The 21292-nt window shown below is 43.3% G+C and overlaps 1 protein-coding gene across 1 annotated transcript in view; it reads left to right on the forward strand.

Annotated features, from left to right (window-relative positions):
- DGKI (diacylglycerol kinase iota) overlaps positions 1-19834 on the forward strand; it is a 186758-nt gene extending 166924 nt beyond the window's left edge. Inside the window, exons 28-32 of the mRNA XM_059726475.1 lie at positions 2036-2073; positions 4359-4479; positions 11568-11604; positions 14775-14874; positions 16556-19834. Of these exons, the coding sequence (XP_059582458.1) occupies positions 2036-2073; positions 4359-4479; positions 11568-11604; positions 14775-14874; positions 16556-16672 (413 nt within the window). The 3' untranslated portion in view covers positions 16673-19834. The remainder of the gene's footprint in view (positions 1-2035; positions 2074-4358; positions 4480-11567; positions 11605-14774; positions 14875-16555) is intronic.
- The last annotated feature ends 1458 nt before the right edge of the window (positions 19835-21292 follow it).

Raw genomic sequence — 21292 nt, forward strand, 5'->3', positions numbered from 1 at the left:
TAGTCAGGAGGCGAGTGGGGCTGTGTCAGCATAGCTTTCAATTTCACCCCTGCCACCAGTCGCCATGTCCACAGGGCCCTTCTCTCTGCTAGCCCTGACCCTGAATTCCCTGGCCCATCAGCATCCCAGCAGGTTCAAGTGAGTAGCTGCATAGGCTAGATCTGGCCCAGCATCTGTATGTTTGACACCCTTGATTTAGTCCTATATCTTGTCTCTCAGTGGCACAAAGTAGATGCCAAGGAAAGAATACTAATGCAAGACCTATCTAGGATCATAGAATCATAGAAAAGCAGGGCTGGAAGGGACCTGCAGAACTCATCTAGTCTAACTCCTGCCTGGGACAGGATCATCCCTATCCAAACCATCCTATACAAATCCCTTGTGTAACGCAGGGTGTCTCAACCTTTTTCTTCCTGAAGCCCCCCCCAGCATGCAATAAAAACTCCATGGTCCACCTGTGCCACAACAGCTGAGCAGACCCCCTGAAACCCGCTCATGGGTCCATAGGGGGCTGCAGACCCCCAGTTGAGAATTGCTGGTCTAACCTACACCACAAGACATAACACCCTAACCTGCCACAGGAAAAGCAGGGGGAATGCAGCAGCCAATGTCCTGCTGCTGTAAGATTGTAAAAACACGCTTGAGAAACCTAAGGAAGAGGGCCATGCCTGCCACTACAGAGTAGGGTGAAACCCCCCACAGTCCATACCAATCTAATCATGGGGTAAAATTCCTTCCTGACCCCAAATATGACATTTGATCTCACCTTGAATGGATGAACAAGATCCTCTAGTCAGGAGCCTTTGAGCTTAAGTCACAGCAGGACATTTGGACACTCCAGTCACAATCCCCAGCTTTGGCTGCAGTCAATATCCAGTGATTCATCTTGGACTCTTCCCCTGTAGATGTTTTTGTAATAGAATTGGGAATGGAAGCAATGTGGTCTACTAGAGGGGTCAGTGGGCTAAGAGTCAAAAGATTGGGTTCAATTTCCAACGTTTCCACTTCCTACAGTGTGTGGCTTTAGGCATTTTGGATGTCTGCTTCTGTTTCTGGTCTCTCTTGTCTGTTTAGATTGCAAATATGAAAAGGGCAGGGGCTTTCTTATTATGTGCTCATTGTGTCTGCCAGAATGGGGACCCTGATCCCAAGTGAGATATCCAGGTGCTTCTGGAATATCAGTAATAATATTAATTGTTATTTTGTCCTTTTTTCTGAATCTTCTGCTACCCACTACTGTAGAATGTGGGGCTTATCCCTACTGATTGCCTATCAGTATAAAGACTGAGGGGGCCCCAGAAAGGGTTTTGCTGTCAAGTAGCCTGTGTGTTTGGTAATGCTGTCCTCAATGGTCAAAGGTATCTACAGCTCTGTTTGGAATCTGTATATAGTGGCTATGGGTAAGACCTCTCATATTAGCCTGAGATTTTCAAAAAGGCTCAGTTTGGACCTGTCTCTGTACTTACTGAAGCCCATGAAAGCTTTTACCATTGGGCCTCGTTTGAACAAGGTTCAGCCAATGTTGAAATGTCAAGGTGAGCAGTCAAAAATGGAGGCAAACAAACTTGGACATTTTGCAAATGATTTGGTCTAAACTTTTTATAGGGGTTGTGATATCACAGTCTTGGGCAGGGTGGGGGGCAGGGAGGGGGGGGGCAGGGCAGGACAGGACACCGGCCCCAGGTCCCCAGTTAAGTGGAGGAAGGGAGTGCAAAAAAAGCAGCCATTGTAGTTCTCATCTAGCCATGCTACTACCTCCACCAGCCACCACTGCCCTATGTACTACTGCTGCCCAGTGCGTACAACTGTGCTGTTATACCGCTCCTCCCTCTTTCCCTCACTGTCTGATGTTTACTAGAGCACAACTCTCATTCTTTAATTCTAGTGTCATGACAGCAAATGTGTTGGGGCAGGGGTATTGTGTCATATATACTGAATACTGTCATGCTGACTACCTACCTGTGAAGCTCTTATAACTACCAATTGTACTGATAGTCTTATTCCTGATGCTGGCTTTCTGTTTTGTCTTGGGCAGCACTTTTACAGGCAGTAATAGCCGGTGATCTTCTGAAGGTAAGTACAGCAGGCTGAATGTCTGTTTCTTCACAGCAATTTGCAAGTTTTCACTGTTAATTTATACTTTACTCCCCTTCAGAGCACAGTTAAGTGCTGTAAGGTTAAATAGCCAAATGCCATTTTACAGTCCTTCTTGGAAACCTTGCACATTAAAGGAACATCAGCCAGGTGAGGTGTGACATTCAAGTGAATAAGATCTAGTGTTATACCATATCTTTCATATGCCTTTCGTACCATTTGGGTATTTACTAATGGTGAAGTGAGTATGTTGGCAAATGCAGCAACTAAGCAAGACACTTGTTCCAACACAGACTTGCACAACAAAACGTGTTTTACTGATATGAGAACATTGGCCAGGACACTGAAGTTGTTTCTGTTTCTTTACAAAGAATATACAGAGATTTTTAACTTCTACCTAGAGAACCCTAAATGCAGGCAGAAAGGAATTCGGTTTTGCATCTCATGTTATGATGGATGGCAGTTACAACAGTTCATTAGTCTCTTCTCCTCTTTGCACTGCACTTCAATCTGAGTATTGATTATGAGCCAGTCTCTAGTCCATTTAGTACAGCTTGAAACCCAAGAAATCTTGGCTTAGCTTTCAGTGCCAACTTCTGCTAATTCTCTCTTGAGGGCAGACCGGGAGCAGAAGCAGAGGAAAAGTGCCTCACTCCTATATAAGTATACAGTGCCTCTTCTGACAGTTGTAGTCCCTATTTTTCACTAGGTGTTCACAAATGTACCCCTGATTTGGGGTGAGTATTGTGATTAATGATTGCCCTGTTAACTAAGAAAAAGCCTTTGTGAAGCCATTTGTAAAAGTGACAGCTCTATTACTGCAGTTCTTTGCCTTCAGATATACACTTCAGCACCTCTGCCTCCATTACCCAGTGGCAGGAGCAGCAGTTAGGATTCATGGTAGCCACCATGCAGGAAATATCTCCCTCCTTGGTATTGTATCCTGTTCTGAATTTTGAAGCATAGTTTCTCCCATTCCTTAAAGCACTCTCACAATGTTCAGATCATCTTTGACTTTATTTTGAGTGGAGAACTTGTTCTCTCTTCTCAGATGCATTATGACTTTGTGCCATGACATAATCATGCCCTGTTGTCCTATTTCAGTTCTGGCACTGTCACACACTGTGCATTGCAAGCTGCCAGGGCCTCCAGCACATTTTAAAATAAGCCACTCTCTTTTACTGCCCTCCCAAACTGGATCATCCCCCTTAGGAGGTCCAAGATAGTTGGAGATACCAGAAAGTATATGAATAAAAAAGGAGGAGATATTCTGTCTGATCTCAGCTACACTGGTTTCCCAAAGGGCAGGAATTAGAGACTGAGTTGGGTGGGGGAGAGGACTGGATTTTAAAACATTCTTCCTGTGATGCCAGCTGCAAATGTATACATTGTATATTTAGTAATGGCCTCATTGATGCTCAGATTGTCACTGTTTTTGAAAATATTCACGAAGATAAAAGGATCAATTATTTTTGTAGCAACTCTGACAACACAAAATCCATACACAGGCTATTCATAAAATCCATGAACAGACCCTAGCATCAGCACTGTAATATGTATGTAGTCATAAAAACACAGTGATCCATCCCACATACTTTAACCAGAAACACACTCATGTGGATCGTGCAATGGATTCCGCAACCCCCTGGCTAAAATGCAGTGCCTGTGGCATACATTGTTCTTGCCAAGTTGCTTTGGTGGATCACAGGGGTCCCATGACCACAGTATGTCATGTTAGATGCCATCTGGCTGGGAGTCTGCCTGTTGTAGGTTAACGGAGTTACTAGGTACTTGGACTACAATTCCCTTGGAACACTGTGGATTTTTTGTATAAAAATGTTTTGATTTGGTCTGGAAACTTTGGGGTTTTGTAAATTCAGAATCTTTTTAAAGCCAGAATTCACTGCTGAAAGATGATGCTTGTGAGGAAAATTTAATTGAAAAGCCGATTTTTATGTTAAGTGGAACTGTTTAAAAAAAAATATTTTTCCATAATTCCTACCTGAAAGCAAGAATTCATTGACAGATCTCAGCAGTGAGCCAGCACTTCAAAAATGTCATTTGCCCTTGTTCACGCATTGCTTTTGTTTTAGGTCAGAAGACTTTGCTCTGCAGTATAAATTCCTGCAACTTTTAGTTAACAACTCGTGCTGCTTTTTTAATCACCCGCTAGCAAATGTAATGGTTAATTTACTTGATATTTCTTTACCTGTGCATGCTGTCATACAATTATCTTGTCCTTTTCCCATGAATTTATATTACAGTTCATTGAATGCTGTAAAAAAGGAGCTAACCTGTTAATCCAGGGACCTGACCACTGTTCCTTGCTTCACCATGCTGCCAAAACTGGGAACAGTGAGATTGTGAAATACATCTTGGAGCACGGTGAGTAATTTTTGCAAATTATGGGCAGTCACATGGCATACTGAGCACAAAGAAGCATGCTTATTCTTCATCACTGTGGCCTCCTGCAACGTATAGGTAGAGATTAGAAGTATGAAAGAAGTGTCAAACCTGGAGTTAAGAGTTACCTCTACTGTCTCTGTGGCAACCCCAAAATCACTGCTGAGAAATGACCCCTCCTGATCTACATGCTGAAAAATTATCTTGTGGTTACCATTAGAACAATGCCAGGCATGCTCGGGTCTTCTTTTGGTAGTGTACCTCAGACTGAGATCCTGAGAGCGTCCTTGGGCATGCCCCACTATCAGCCACACAATGTTATTTCAGTGAGTGCGTGAGTGAGTGTACACGGCTTGTCTCTCAGTGGTGATCTCAGGATAGCTGTGCAGGCAGTATAGACAAGCCCAAAGAATGAAGAGTATAAGAGGACAGCTTTGGATTAGACCAGTTATTTTAATAGATTTGAATATTATAAGCCAGGACCATCAGGGTGGGATAGCCTGACCTCTTGCAAAGCAAGTCACAGGAGTATCCTGAATTAATTCCTGTTTAAACATGACCAGCTCTTTCAGAAAACATCCAACTTCAATGAAAAGATTTACAGAGATGGAGGATCCACCATGACCCTGGCTAGGTTTTTCCACTGTGGCCTGTTTATTCCTCATTTCCTTCTCTTGTCTACCTTCCCCTGTATTTCCCTCAGACACCCTCAGAATACATGTAGATACTGGAATTTTGGCATAGTTAGACTCTAGAAATAAAATAATTCAACATAGTAGGGACATGAACAGGAAATCCGTGACACCTTCTTCAGCAAGTAGAGAGCATATGAGATGGTATGGTCAGGTTAAACAAAGATGAAACATAAAGTTATGTGAATAACAGTCCAGTTTTTCACCACATGGCAAGAACACTTTGCCACTTTTCTAGGCCATTAAGTCTCTGGACAGCTGAATGGGGTTTTAAGAATGCACAAGTAGAGGTCTTCTCTCTGCCTTTCAATTGCCACCAAACATTAACGAGAAGAAATTCTACACTCTCTCCAAGTCAAGTTGCTGAAGTTTTATCAGTGTTCCTTCCTTTTCTATAGTACTTTCAAATGTTATCTGGCCCTGGCACTTTATCAACATTCAGAGTACCAAGCATATTAATTGGGGCCTTGGATCCAGAACTGGCTTTAGGGGAAATGGTGCCCTTGGTGAACTTGTATCTTGGCGCTCCCCTCCACTGGCACCTCTTTAGTACTGCCCTCCCCCCCCCCCCCAGTCAGTAGTGCTGCTGCAGGCACAGGCAGGCAGGCAGGGGTGTGGGGTACAGTCTGGTGGGGGCGCAGAATGGCATGGTTTGCCAGGCAGGAGGTTGGTTGGGCACCGCTGCTGCCATCTGCACTGCCCTGCCCAGCTCCTCCTGAGTAGCAGCTGGAGGCAGGGGGGGCTGAACACCACTCCTCCTGCCTGGGGTGGGGATTGGCTAGGAGTGGGGTGGGGTGGGGGGAGAGCTTTGTTGTGAGCATGGGTTGCTCACATGTGCGTGCGTGCGTGCGTGTGTGTGTATGGCACCCCCCTGACCTTAGCACCCAGGGCAGTTGCCCACATTGCCCACCCATAAAGCGCCAGTGTGGACCTTATCAGACACTTTCAGATTTCACTTATAAATCAAGCTTCTCAGATCAAGCTACCACTCTTCCTTGATCATGTGGGGAAATAATAAGAATGGCTTTCATCCTTGCTATTGCCTCACACCCTGCCCAGTCATATGCCCCTTTGGTCTGCCACACCTGCCTGTGAGTGATTGGATGTAGTTAGCATTCATGGGAGTCACATGGTAAAATACTTTCCAGGGCACTGTGCTGAAAATCTATCCTTAACACATGTAGGAAAATGTTTTGAATGTAAAAATAACTTAAGTACATCTTTCAGCTCTGTAATGCTGAACTAGTAGGTGGAATAAAATGCGGTACTGAAATGGGAAGTCCCATCTCAGCTTTACAAAGGTCTAGGGAGGAAGGAAGATGATGCACTAATGTAGTAACTGTCCTTCACAATGGTGCACCTGAGCTGAAGGCACCCAAGGGTCCTGCGCTTGATTTGAAATACTTCAGGGTTTAAAGATAAAGAGGCCCTCTTGGATTAGAAAAAAGAGTGGTTAGTCATGCAAAGATTTCTCACACAGTGTATCTATTAGGGGGCTAGCACTAAGCCTGAATGCCAATGCAGGAACAAACTCAATATCAGAATCACTGCTCTTTATTGCTATGAGATCAGCTCTGGGATGGCTGCTGAGGTTGCTGTAACAAATAAGTTTCCCTCTTTCCTGCAACTGCCCTCCCTAAATTTGTTCCCAGAATTCCCAGGCAGGAAGACCCACATTCTTTAGGAGCTATATGTAGTTATGCCAAAAGACACCCCATCAGCATAGTTAGTCTGTTATCATACACTGATAAATCCATCTTAAGAGAATGAAGAAGTCCTTGTGTGGATAATCAAGGTGTATGCAAGCGGGGAAGGCTTAACCAGTTTGGATGGAAAAGTAACCCCCTGCCTCATCATTTGTACTTGGAATCAAACTTGACCATGAGTGCTTATATGGCAGTTCTGAAATTTTTGCCCTTTGAGAGAGGTGAAAGTATGCATTGCCCTTTTCTTCCCCTTGTCATAAAGTAGAGTAGGATATTTTCTGTCTTCTCCACTACAAATCCAGGAGGTAAAGGACCCAGTAACTCTTTTGGCAGAACAGTGGGAAGTCACTTCTAGATATCTGCTAACTTTCTTTTGCCATCAGGCTGAGCTAATGGAATGCCAGACTACATAAGCTGAGCAGTACCCCCAGTCTTCAGCATTTCTCTGATCCCAAGTCTCAGCAGCCTTTTTGCCTTGACATGATTAAGGCAAAGTTCTACACTGAAAAATGACACAGGCTGGATCCTTCCTATTCAGTAGATCTGCTCCTTGTGTGAATTCAGAGTCAGACCAGATTATGCTGCTAATCAAGACACAGTTTTGCTATTGGTAGCACTGAAAAATGAACTCAAGTCTGGCAGTTGAGCTGGATGCTGGTTCAGCACACTGACTTGTTAGTCAAATTCCAACTGGAGGGCTAAATATTGTCCTCCGTTACCAAAGGCCCAGGTGCTGTATGCATCTTGTAAAGGCAAAACTGGAGGATGATGAGGTTTCAGAAGTCTAAACGAAGCATTTGGTCTGTGGTTTTTATAGCTAGGGATGCTGAAAAGACATAAGCCAAGCAGATAACAGTTTTCCTATCCCAGTTTGAAGCTGCCTGAGAAGAATTTCCCCCCTTTTTTGTGTTTAATGAGCAAATCCAATATGAAATTATTAAGATGCAATAAACATGGAAATACACAGGGCCTGTTCTCAGAGGGGACCCCTCCCTTAAATCATGATGGAGACCCTGAGCAAGTCCTTGTTATATGATCTCTGTTAATCTCTATAGGGAATGAAATTTAAGTGTATATGCATGTGTGAGGGGGGGGTCTGAGGAGTTCTCTAATGTTGCATACATGCGTCTTTCAAATATACTCCTTATTTTAAGGCTAGGAAATAAATCCTCCAAACATATATTTCGTCTTCCAAATATTGGTGATAATGCCAAACTGACAAGGTTTTGCCCAGGCAAGGTGAACTAAACAGCCATGGAGGCTGACAGCTTCAAATATTACTTCTTAAAGAAAATTGGCTTTCTCTTCCCCAGTTTAATGAAGTGGGGTCAAAGAGTATATTTGACTGAGGTTTATGGGCCTCCTGGGTAACTGAGTAAGTGTAACACTCCAGGTTGGAGGGGGTAGAGTATGCAGCACACATTGAGGACTTTCAGCCTGAATGGTGCCGTATATTTTGGAAATGCCTCTGAAATGATGTCATTTAGTTTCTCTTTTATGTTGCAATGAGCTCAGCTCAGTTAAAAGGCAGCTGTCTGCTTTTAAACATCTCTCTCCTTCCCTTTCTCCCTCCCTTCCCCAAGACTCAGGCTGCTTTGCCTCCTGAGAATCAGAAAGTGGGCTTGGTGAGCTGAAAGAGGAGTAGGAGAAAAAAGTTAACAATTCCACACAGAGTGACTCTCAGAGACATTAAGGACAGAGAGTGATCCCAGCTGGGCTTCCCCCCAGTGGTTTGTGCTTTTCAGCTCTTTTCAAGCGAGCTCCCCCCCCTTCCTACTCCTCTTTCTTTTCCTGAGACTTTTTTTTCTTATTCTTTCACCTCCCCACACATTTCTACTTTTGTTTTTATTTTGCCCCCTGCTGTTTTTCTTGATAGAAATCTCACTCGTGCATTTCCCTTCCGGATTTCTATTGGGTTATTTTGTCCTCTCTCTCTCTCTGTGCCTTGGCCCCCTTTTCTTTCTTCGTCTCTTGTCCCGGAGTAAAACAGCCGACTCCCCACTGGGGCAGGATGACAGTGCTGTTAGCTTTCCCAGTGCCAGCCTTTCCCACATCTGTGCAGCTTTTGTCCTGCGCCAGAAGGGGATTTGGAATGGTCAGCTGGCAGCGCCAGGGAGACTGATGTAAAAATGAGGTCCAAAAAGAGGGGAAGGGGAATTAGAAGGAGGGCGTGAGATGGTTTGAGAGAAGCACAACTGAAAGTGAAAAAGACTGCAGCTTAGGAATATGCATGCCTTGGTGCTTCCAATGTCAGCTATAAATACAAAAGAATGCAACAAGCCCCAGCACCATGTTATTCTGCTAATGGCATGACCTCCAGTTTCTGACCCCTCAAACTTGGCTGGGATGCAGTTGGGGTGTTCAGATGAAAGTCTTAGTTCAGTGTAATACTCCACAGAGCCCCCCCTTGTGCCCAGAGCACATGCTGGCTTCCTTAATTATATATTTTGATAATGTCTTCTCAGCTCCTTGCAAGTTAGGCCTTCCCTCTCCACCCTGCTTTCATCTCTGTTTCTATCTCATGGCAATTTTCCTTTCTCATAGGTTTCCCTGTTAACCAGGCCCAATCCTTGATCTCTCCAACTTGACTCCCTTGCTATTCCAAACCATTCTTTTGTCCATTCTCCTCTCCTTTCCCACTGCCCTAGCCCAGTTTTCCCTCTTACACTTACTATACTCAGCTGGGCACTTTTCACTCTAAGTCCAGTCACTCTGTTCCCCCTGTACTCTCTATCCAGTCAAGGTCCTCTCCATGCCCAAAATAAGTATGCATTTAGAAGAACTGAGGTTTCTGTTTCCTGGCACATTGCAAGTTATCCTGTGAGCCCTGGCAATAAAGCAGACTGAAGGGAAATAGCAAGGAATGGAAAAGCACCTGCTCTGGAAGAATTTATTTGCCTCAAAGGAGAACTCTTCAGCTGACAGACTCCAGGGTTTCATTTTCCTTGGTTGTGTGTTGCTAATGGAATACCAACATTCATGTTTCTTGCTCTCCCTCCCTTGCAGGGCCTCAAAAATTCTCACATTTCCTAACTTCCTCCATGCTCATAGGCCCTTGGTTATAGCCTTCTAAGTGAGGAGGATTGAATGCAAAATATGTTGATGTTGCTCCTGAGTCAACTAATGGGATTGTTTGACATCATGATTAGTATTTTCATGGAACCTGGAAAATGTAAAGATCCATAATTGTACAAAGAATTAGTACTGCTGGTAGATTGATGGTACCTCCTTCCCCACTGGCACCCAGAGGGCCTGTTTGGATTTGAGAAGAACAGGCAGGCAGCAGGATTCCTTAAAGATTTTTAGTATAGAAGGGTGGAAGGGTTAATTTTCTGACCACATTCCTCTCATAAAGTAAGAATGGAGTTTAGTGAGCTTCCTGCAGTTCAAGGGCTAGGCTAGGTAGACCTCTAGAAGCATGTGAGTTGCTTGCTTGAGTATGCAATCACCTGAGCAGTGTCCTCATCCCTCTAATCACATCCATGGGAAAAGAGCAAAAGAAGGAAAAGAAAGGATCTGTATAGAGTGTGAAACTTGATGGTTTGAGGTGTGGATTTCTCTAAATGTTTTAAGGCTGTTCAATATGAAAGTCAAAGTGAAGTTTAGAGAATACATACAGGAAGTGAAACCTCAAAGAAAAGTTCACCATATCCACTGCTGACCAAACTCACAGTGTTTGGTGGCACAGTTGTACTAGAGAGAATAATTACCCAGACAGCAAAGGAATTTTTTTTTCTGGTATAGAACTCTTCCATCTACCTCCCATTTTTTTCTCTCTGAAATGGCCTGAACTGTAATTCAAATAATGGCACTTGCTGCGGTAAATATTTGGCTGTGGAAATCAAGTACAAAAGATCATTCAGTTAAGCAGGCTATCTTTTTCCTCCACCCCCCTCTTTTTTGTTGTTGTTGTTATCTTGTTCCAATAGTTATTAACTGCTAGGATACCAGATTTGCACATCAGGATATAAACATTCTGTAAAAAACATTTGCCTTGATTTATACCACTTATGATACAGTTTAATGAAATGGTGCAAGCCTGTCAGTCAGGACAGAATTTGCCTAATTTCAACTTCCTTATTGTACTAATATGTTATGGTAACGTACAACCGATGTTGTAGCTGTGATGGTCCAGAAATTATGCGAGAGACAAAGATTTCTTAAGGTGATATCTTTTACTGGATCAACTGTGTAGTTAGGATAGAGTCTAACTCTATCCCAGTAGCGGGCATGAAGGGTAAATTCTATCCCAACTACATAGTTGATCCAAGAAAAGATACCACCCTAAGAAATCCTTGCCTCTCACATAATTGTACTAACAATAGTTGCACCTTATAGTACTTAGGGTTTATCCTTTTCCATGTGCTATACTCATGAACCAATTTATTGACCAAGGTAAAGAGCAGGAAAATAATTTAATGCATTTTCAATCCAAATATACTTTGGGGAAATTCCTGCTTCCATGTGCTTACAAGTCACCCATGGTTGTGCAGTTGAGTTTTGTTACTACAGATACTTAGGGCAAACAAATATGATCTTGACTTCCCCATACAGTAAGTTTTTAATTAGCTTCCCTTGAGCCTTTACAGCAGAATTGTGATTCTGAGAGTCAAGCTTCTTCAGTCACAGAACATAAACAATGCCATTTGACTTGCTTGACTCTCTTTCTCAGGTCCCTCTGAGTTGCTGGATATGACAGATAGTGAAACGTAAGTACTGCCCATTGACTAGTTCTTTTGGTCCAGTTTGCTTATTTTAATCCAGTGATTTATTCTAGTTTATGCCTAGGAGATTTCTCTTGATGCAATACAAAGGTTCAAACAATAAATGCATGAAAATGTCAGGTACTTAAAAAAAACCCAAAAACCCAACCACATGAACACCAAGCCTCCTCTGGACACCCAGTATAACCCTACTGTATCTTCTCCTAATCCACCTAAGTTTTCTTATAGAAAACAAGTGAATGTTTCACTTTATCCTGATATTCACTGACTCTGGGCTCTAGGGCTAGGGACAGACATTCAAAAAGCCCGAGCCTGAATTGATTCAATTTTTGCAGGTTAGTCTACCCTGCAAAGCTTGAACTGATTTGGAGGTGGATAGACATTCCCTTTTCATTCCAGAAATGCAGGCACATGCCTGCAGTGGCTCAGGCTAGAAGCTGGGGTGCACTAGAGCAGTCTTCCCTTCCCTTCCACAATACTGAGCTGGGGGCCTGGCATGGCCAGGCCCCTACAGGACACTCTGATTAGCATAGCAGGGAATTGATAACAGTGTTTCTTGCCTCCTAATTCAGTGTTTATCACCCCATTAAGAAAACAGAGGGACATTACCAGCTACCTGTTGATTCTGCCTTTGTCAAGCACAGACCGTAGCCAGCATGTGGTCTGCTAGCTAATACACATATACCTCTCAGAAAGGCAGAGGGGAGGGGGGAATTCCTGCTTAGCAGGGAGTGGTGAAGATGGGGGGAGCAGCCTTCAAGTCTCTGCTGGAGCTGCAGCCAGGAAGCAGGGGGGTGGAGCCAGCTTTGCTGAGAGAGTATGCTTATGCTGAGAGAGCTTTGCTGAGCAGAGAGCCCCGCCCAGCTGAGAGAGCATGCTGGGATGCTGGGAGTGTCTGGTTTAACTTAAACCAGCAAGGGGTCTGAGGCAGACATTGTACAAACTGGTTTGACCCAAATCAGTTAAGTCTGATACTATATTCAATCCGGTTTATCTCAGTTGCTTTCAGCCATTTTTAAACTGGCTTATATGCACTGAACATCTGTTCTGTTACAGGTTTAAACCAGTTTCTGAGCACTTAAACTGGTTTATATGTAATGTCTGTCCCTAGCCTAGGAGATCACATTGAGCCATAAATTCCAAGGCCAAGAGTGAACTTCTTGCTGCTAAAACTTTGTCATTATTGCTATCCAGATTCATCTGGGGCAGCTGACGTAGATGATGGCTACTTCAGCTGCCCCAGATGATTGCAGCTGGCAGACTATGACACAAGCAGAGAAGACTGTCTCTAGAACAGGGTAAAGCCAACTCAGTTTATAGCTGCTGTATAACCCTTTTATGCCAGCTATACTAAACTGCCACAAAGAGGGTATTGGGTAAACATATTTCTTCCTGAGAAGTATCCCAATTAAAAGGGGCCCCTCTACCAGGCAAAGACCAGTGCTACTAACTCTTTCCCCATTTGCAGAGGAACTACATATGCTGCAGGGAGCTATAGCCTTCTCCAGAAGGGCTATAGAAAGGCAGGGGTTAAAGGGGTTGGTGCACCAGTGGTTCTTTCATGCGATGGCTCAACAATTCCATTACAAGAAAAATGCAAGTTCAGTGATTTCTCAGGACTTCCCTGTGACAAGGTTTGAATCATCTACCAGCTGCTCCTGAAAAAGATGTCCATGTAATTTTCCCTATGTCGTTGCCCAGGCCACATGACCAGCAAAGGCATGATTTTGTTCTGTGCTCCTCATTTGGAAATCAGTTGGTATCCAAAGCTGAATCAGAGCCAGAGGAGATTTTGTCACATTGATGCCCATTAATATTTCAGCTTGCCCTTCCACCTATGCCAAGCCTGAAGTTCCTTTGCATGCCTGCAAAGCCAGTGCTGTGCTACTGCAGCTTAGCTCTTGCTGTCTGTGTTTATGAGAGATGCATAATGGCATCCCCAGTTTGATGCTGATGTTAAGGCAGAGGCGTAGCTGGCAAGTATTGTGCCCTGGGTGGTAATGTGAATCTCCCACCCCCAGACTCCTACCCCACATCTCACACCTTCCCTGTTCTGGTTCTGACACCAGGGAGGGCAAGAGCAGTGGTGGCAATGCAGGAGCAGTGGCAGGAGGTTTGCTGCTGCCAGGGGAAATGTCACCCCTGAGCTTTTTCTACTGATGTTAAAAATGCACCAGTTCTCACCAGCGAAAAAGGGGGTGTCATCTCCCCCAACAGCAGCAAACCACCAGCTGCTGTTCCTCCACCGCACAGCTGCCAGAGCCAGAGCTTCTGCAGGGACAGTGTTAGGTATAGGGAGATGGGGTGCCAGGAGGATGAAGTGCTCCCAGCTTCATTCTAGCTGGCCTCTGCTTTAGGCAGTGCCCAGGACTATGCTCTGCTCACCCGCCCATCATTACATTACTGCATGAAGGGCTCCCTTCACCTACCCAAAGCACTTCTCTTCCTAGGCAGATCCCAATAATAGTGCTTCATCCTCAGAGGTATAGTGAGACTTCCTCAGCATCCTGTGAGGCCCTGTTTTAGCATACCAGGCAGCCATAACAAAATCAGGACTGTCTAGTAAAAACTTAAATGAATAAAGCTTTAAACCTGTACTCAGATCTCCAGCAGTGGAGAACTAGAATACTTCCTCCCTGCTGTAGGTCAGAGAGAGTAGGGCTGGAGCCAGAGTTTGGGTAACAATACAGTGAAAGAGCTGTCTTGGGTTTGCAGGATTTTTCTGCCCATCCCACATCCTGCTTCCAAGAGACAAAATAGCATATTGTTTAGTTTGGGTAGAAACAGTAGGGAAGAAAGCCCTCACTATATACTGCACAGTGAAACTAAAAAAGGCAGATATCTTGCTTTTACAGCAGGCAGTAGAGCTGGAGGAGGCTGGATGAGAATGTGACATTTAGCCTCTGTTAAGACCACAGAAGGCAGCAACTCTTTTTCCCTTCCATATCACCCAGAAGTCCTCAGTCCCCCATTTATTCATCATGTGAGAACTGGCTGAGCCAGAAGGCATGCACACTGACTGAGAGCATGTGCACATGTCAGCAACAAAGATAAAAGAAGAGAGTCCCACAAAAAAATGTTGTCCTCCTACCGTGTTTCTTAAATTATAATTGGTGAAAGGTTCCTTACTGCTGCTTTCCTCTGCTTTGGTGTAGGGGTGAGACAGCATTGCACAAAGCGGCCTGCCAGCGCCATCGTGCCATCTGCCAACTCTTGGTGGACGCGGGAGCGTCTCTGAGAAAGACAGATTCCAAGGTAATGCAATCAAATGAACCAATTATAAAGCACTTCAGACAAGCGAGACCAATCAGCATCCGTCCCTGCTGTGTGCATGATTGAGACTCTCTGTGTGTGCTGGGAGCATTTCTTTTTAGAAAAAGGCATTTTATTTAGAAAAATGTATTGATATAAATAACTGCAAGAGCCTCCAGTTAAATCCCCAACCTGGGTCATCTTCACCATAGTGATAGCCTAGCCTGAAGCTATTCAGCAGTTGAATATCAGTGAGGCATCTCCATGGCAAAGCAGCATCAACAATCTTTGTTGTTAAAAGAAAGACCTGGATGTAGAGACCACCTGTTGGGATTCGTGATTTCTGATTTGATGGTGACTATATGAAGTTTGGTGGTTGTGACTGACTTGTTCTGTGGGGCAAAACTTTTCTTTGTCCCTGCTTTCCCCTGCTTATTAATGCAAAGCTAAACTCAGCCTCCCCAAGTGCCCACTTAGTGTAAATTAAAGATAGAATGAAGCTAACAGAACAATCTGAGCATGAGGAAAACTTTCCAGCAAAAATTAGATGCTAAGAATATTTAATAGGTACAGCAGACTGACTGACTGAAGATCTTCAGGTTTCTAAAAACAAGCATAAACAGGAACATGGAAAGACAGTTGGTTAAGAAGACACCACTGTCGCATTACATTGAGTATCAGGTTTTTTGCAACCTTAGTTGGCTAGCCGTAGAGGTGATGTGGACAATGATGCTACGTGAACTGCACTCTTGGAAAGAAGCTGGTAACAGCAGATAATCTATGGGCCATGGCTGAGAAATATGATGAAACGGCATGAAGAATCAAGCTGGAAATTGAGCTTTTGTACTTAATAGCTACACACAGTTGTTGTTTTTTTTTAACTATTATTATTATGTTATGCAATGCAGAATTATCCTGTTTTCCAATGAAGGATCACATTATCCTTTTGGGTGACACCACTGTTGACATCAGGAGGCAGACTATAACTTTCAGGAAAAACTAGAATGCAAACAAGGGGTTAGTGACACACATCTGATCTTTATCACTCAAGAGATACAAGGAACACCCATGTTTATGTGAACAGTATTGAAGCATTTTCAGTGGCTCAGGATCCAGATTCTTGATTCCAGTTATAGCACTCTTAAAATAAGTTAAATTCTGTGTATAAAGTCCTGGGCAGCAGTAAGATGCGTGAAAGTTTGATTAACAGCTGCAGCAGCCCAACAGGTCTCTGTCTCTCCCTTCACATCCTTTGTAGAAGTGGTCTTTGAGGGTCTCACTACATGTCTCAGCTACAATATGGTACAATGTTCCCCGATAGAGACTTCAGTGAGTGGATGGGAATTGTGTTAAATCTGTTTTAGTGTGTGGATACCATTTGTCAAGCAGTGAATGGCATTTCTTTATAAAGCTGAAATATTTATTTATAACTGTGATGGTTCCACAGAAGATAAGCAGGAAGGTATCAACCGGTAGGTGGCTAGTTCTATGAACCAAACGCATGAAACAGAGTGAGTTGGTTCTCATGGAGAATCTCAACTCGACTCCAGCTGAGCTGGTTCTTGACTTGTCCGCTTTTGTGATGATCTTTTTGTACTTCCAGTGGTACTTACTTTGGGTCACAAATTTATCTTGTCTTCTAAAAACATGTCTACGGTTTTCTCTCTGTGTCCCTTCAATGTAGGGTAAGACGCCTCGAGACAGGGCTCAGCAAGCTGGGGACCCAGATTTGGCTGCCTACCTGGAGAGTCGTCAGAACTACCAGATGGTTTCCCACGAGGACCTGGAGACAGCTGTCTGATGCCTGTGGACAGGAGGAGACAAACCAAGGAAATAACAAGGCTGCACCTTAGGCGCTCGGGCATCATATGAGGAAAGAAGCTGATGGGATCACCGTGTCTCACTCTCATGCAAAATATCTGAGGACATGCCACTGGTTTCTAAGGGCTACTGAGTCTTGCCATGGAATTGTTAAGTTCCCATATGATAGCCCATGAAGGATGAGGCAAGACACTCAAAGGTCTGTGGAATCCATAGGCCACGAAAATTTACCTTTACTGCTTCCAGCAAGTAGCATGAACTTCTCCCTTGTTCATCTGTACACTTTATTTTAAAAAAAGAGAAAAAAAAAGGGAGGAAAAACTAACTTGGACCTGAAAATACTCAACCAACCCCCTCTTCCATCCCTCCAGTACCTTATGTTCCTTTCACCCTACGTCTTCATTTTTCGTCAGTTAAATAGTATCTCTTATCTCTGTATAAATTCTTCCTAAATGGTCAGGTTAATAGCAAAGAGTTTGAGGAGCTCTGGATGCCTGTAGGCTGAGGGAGGGGAAATGACTGTCAAACCTGCTGAGTGCTTTCCTTACTGTTCCCTCAGAAATTGCAGTCTGAACACTTAATTGCTAGGGCATTTCCTCTCTTTTGGAAAGACCTCTCTCAACTGCCCTGTTCTGTGGGGTGCTGGGTTCAGGCAGATTTACAGCACTGGCAAAAGCTCACTTCCTCGTTTAAGGTGTTTTCTTGTAATTCCAGTTGAGTGGAAGGGGGTTGCTTGTACGACAAACTGTGTTCCCTTGGGACAGACCAGTAAGAGGTCGCATATTGCCATTTTGAAGTTAATGAACAATTGATTTTGTCCCAGTCAGAAGCCTGCCTACAACTAGCCATTTTTGGCTTCTATCCAGATGAGCTTTAAAGTGGGGAGAGTGCCGGGTGGTGTGATGGAGTAAAGGTTGATTGACTTACTAGTCATCCCCGATTGACTTACTGCCAGTCATGGAAACCAAATCTGAAGCATTCAGGTACCCAATCAAGGGTTGCTGATGTTAACAAGAAGATGGACACCACATTAGACATTTTACAAATAACACAACACTATGAGAAAAACATCTGTCTGGAAGTGAAGACTAGTAGATGCCAAGAAGGACTTGGAAAAAAAGCTTTAAAATAATACAGAAAAGAAAAGAGAAGAGGAAGAGAGCTTATTCTGTTCAAAATAAGACAATTGGCAATCATAAGCCTCTCACTGCTCACTGTAGGGTTAGAAACACACACTGCTTAGCTGCTCTGAGGCCATTCTTGGTACTCTCTTTCCTGCCCAAGAGACCACCACCATCGAAAAGGAGACCCTCCTCTACCCGCTGACACCTTTATACACAAGATGTTTGCATTAAGTTTTTCATCACCAATGCAATTTTGGTATCAGAACCATTAGGGCTTCCACTTCCACTTAAACAGATTGCCTCTCATGAGAAGTGTCAAGGCCCAATGCTGTCATAATTTCAGCACTGTTATTTTTGGAAAATCATTTCTGTGTCTCTTCATATGTTGTAGGGGCCTGATGGTTGGTGCTAAGCAGGATTTATGTGCAGTTCAGAACCCAGGAAAACAACTTGGGTCCTTTTTCAAATAAGTTCTTCTTCCTTTAGTAGCAGTTGTGGAGATGAAGTTGATGCAATTTCTCTAACTCTTCCTTTCCATTTATTTATTTTTAAACACAAGTGATTCATATGGCAGAGGAGGGGGAATTAAAGAATAAGCTCTTTCTTTGTTCTGGTTTTCAAATCTTTATTCAATGCTACAAGGTATTTCTCAGCATTTATTCCTCTGAAAGAAAACTATTGATACCATATAAGTAATCTACAGACCAATGGTAACATGAAATGCATTTTGTTCTATTTTCTCTTCATTTTATCTTTTAATTTAAAAATATATGGTTAAGGCCAAGTTGTTCCCTTGGTAATCGGGCAGAAGTTTCCAGGGAGGGCTGGTATGTGCCTCCCAGCATAGAGTTTAGCCTTGAAAGCAGAAAGCAGAATAAAGTATGTGTGTAGTGTTGGCATCGCTTCCCAGCCTTGGGGAAAGGCAACACTAATGCTTCATACAGTCACATTCAGAAAGTGCTAGTATCAGTTATATCTTTTTTTTGTGTTCAGTAGGCAAGAAAGTGATGAAGTTGGATGTATATCCTGGGGGAGCTTCTGTCCTGTGCCTAGATGCAGCTAGTCGGGAGCAGTCAGTAAGTGAGCCAGTAAGCTGCCTGATTCTCAAGCCCTGACATCAATTGGAGCAACCTAAGGCCAGCTCTAATTTATGACAGGTGTCTGCAGTCTATAGGGAACCATGCGCCATCTGTGAATTACTCTAGCAGAGTGGAACTTCATTCCTCTCTGTCCCTGTCTTTCCTTTCCTCCCATCATATTCCTTTTATACCTGAGGAAGTGGCTGGCATAGCAGCAGGCTTTGCCAGGTTTACCTTAGCTACGAATTCCCCTCTGCTGGGGGTATTCTTGCCTTGGCAGGAGTGGCTAGAATACATCTTCTTTGCACCATTCATGCAGCTTAAAGGAACTGCATCACCAATGAGAATATGGCTTTCCCTTTTCCCTCGGCAGCTGGAAAATGATGCTGTGACTAGAATAAGACTATTGTGCCTCTGGAAAGTTTTTCACAATAAGTGCTCAGTCGGAGGCAGTTACAGTATGATGAAAACAAAACCCCAGACTGGAGATAGAACAGAAATTGGCTGAACATAGTGCCTCTTAATATTCAAGGTGTCCTGAAGCACTTTACAAGCACTGTGTTCGATACTGGCAATGTATTAACTGTGCACATTATTCTGGCAAGGCTCAGGCACAGCCTGCAATAGCAGAACTTGGCTCAGTGAAAGAATGAGCATTGGATGTGGACATAAGGAATTATTCCTTACTCCTTTCGAAGTGCCATGGGTTTCCTGAGGCTAGGTAGCTATCAGGAGCAGGAAGGCTGGACATCAGTTTACTACATCCTTTGTATAGAACCTCTAAGTACTTGGTGCCTGTCTTAGCATGGCATTGTAGTGACTACATTGGGCAGAGTCCATATTCTACTGTGGGGCTGGGACCTCACTTAAATTGAATTCAATTTAAAACACTTTAATTTATTAAAATATATGTACTGCAGATATATATATATATATATATATATATATATATATATATATATATATATATATATATATTTTTTTTTTTTAACAAAGCTGTTAGATTTGAATGATGAAGCACTTAGGAACACTCAACCTCTGAAGTTGCTGGACTGCTAGAATATTGTTAGTCCTCCAAATTTGTCTTCATAGGACACCTACCTAAGTAAACTCTAGCAGGTCCTGGATTGCCCCATTGTGATACCTGGACTGTCCCATTTTAAAGTTAATCTAAGGGAAGGAAATATTTATAATGTTAACATATTATTGAACTTCATTTTGTTATTTAACAACATTAGCAACACCTGTTATTTCATATGTCAGTGTTAAATTTATTTATATTTGTGCACGCTATTTGATAAAGTGTGACAAGGCCGTATATTCCTAGATAATTCTAGCACACCTGAGGCAGCATGATGAAACATGAAGCCAAATGATTGACCATGTCATGTATTAGCCCATGATAGGGAGAAGATTTCAAGGCAATTATTGCAGTGGGTTACAAAATGAAGATTAAATGACCCCTTGGGCCTCTCCATTACTAGGTGTATTAGCTGTGAATATGGCATCACTGATACCCAGTCAAAATAGCACTACAAGCCCCTCATAACAACTTTGTGAAGGCCAGTCTTTGTTTTAGGCCATGCTACAGTTTGAGATCTATCTACCTACATTGGCACCCATCACCCTACCATCTTCTCAGTGTGAAAACTACAGCAATTGGGAATCATTCAGTATGCATGGGAAGCCTTATAACTTGGGTTTTAAGCTGTTTGTGTGGTGTCCTGTATTACACAGGGAATGTCCCTAGAGCAATACATACCTAAAGAAAATAGAACAAAATCTTTTGTTGCCATTGATCTTCAGTTGTGTTTGTGTGACTGGTGCTGTGCTGGATGAACAAGTGGGCACACAGTTTTGTGGCAGTGTGTTTATATAGCCCTGACAGGCTTGTTCTGGGTTTTCTAACTGCCCCTTTTGCTTTCCTCTCTCTCCACCTTTGTTGTGACAGCAATGTGCATTGTAATGAGCATCATTAACAAACTGGGTATCACCTATATGGTGTGCTGCCAGCTGCTGTTTCCCTTCCAGCCAGCCCCAGATGCTTCATTTGAGGTGCACTTGTGTGTTGATTTGTTCATTGCATCAAATTCTCATTGAGAATATCTGACTCCAGGGAAAGAGTATTAAATGGGCAAGGTAAATTGGTAGCCTTAAGCTCCTGGGGGTGTTGCACGTGTAATGACACTCAACAGATGCATAGACAGGCTGGATATTTGGATGCCTTGAACATGCTCTGAGGAATTCTATCCAGCTGTCCTGTTCATACATCCTATGTACCGCACTGATAAAATAGTTCCTTGTGCTGATTTATAATTTTTGCTTTCCCCATGTTGTGTCTCCTTCCCCCCACCCACACTTCAGAATAAAGTCAAATAATGAATAATTTATAAATAT

The sequence above is a fragment of the Alligator mississippiensis genome, chromosome 4 (assembly GCF_030867095.1).
Source record: "Alligator mississippiensis isolate rAllMis1 chromosome 4, rAllMis1, whole genome shotgun sequence".
In the NCBI taxonomy this organism is placed as follows: domain Eukaryota; kingdom Metazoa; phylum Chordata; order Crocodylia; family Alligatoridae; genus Alligator; species Alligator mississippiensis.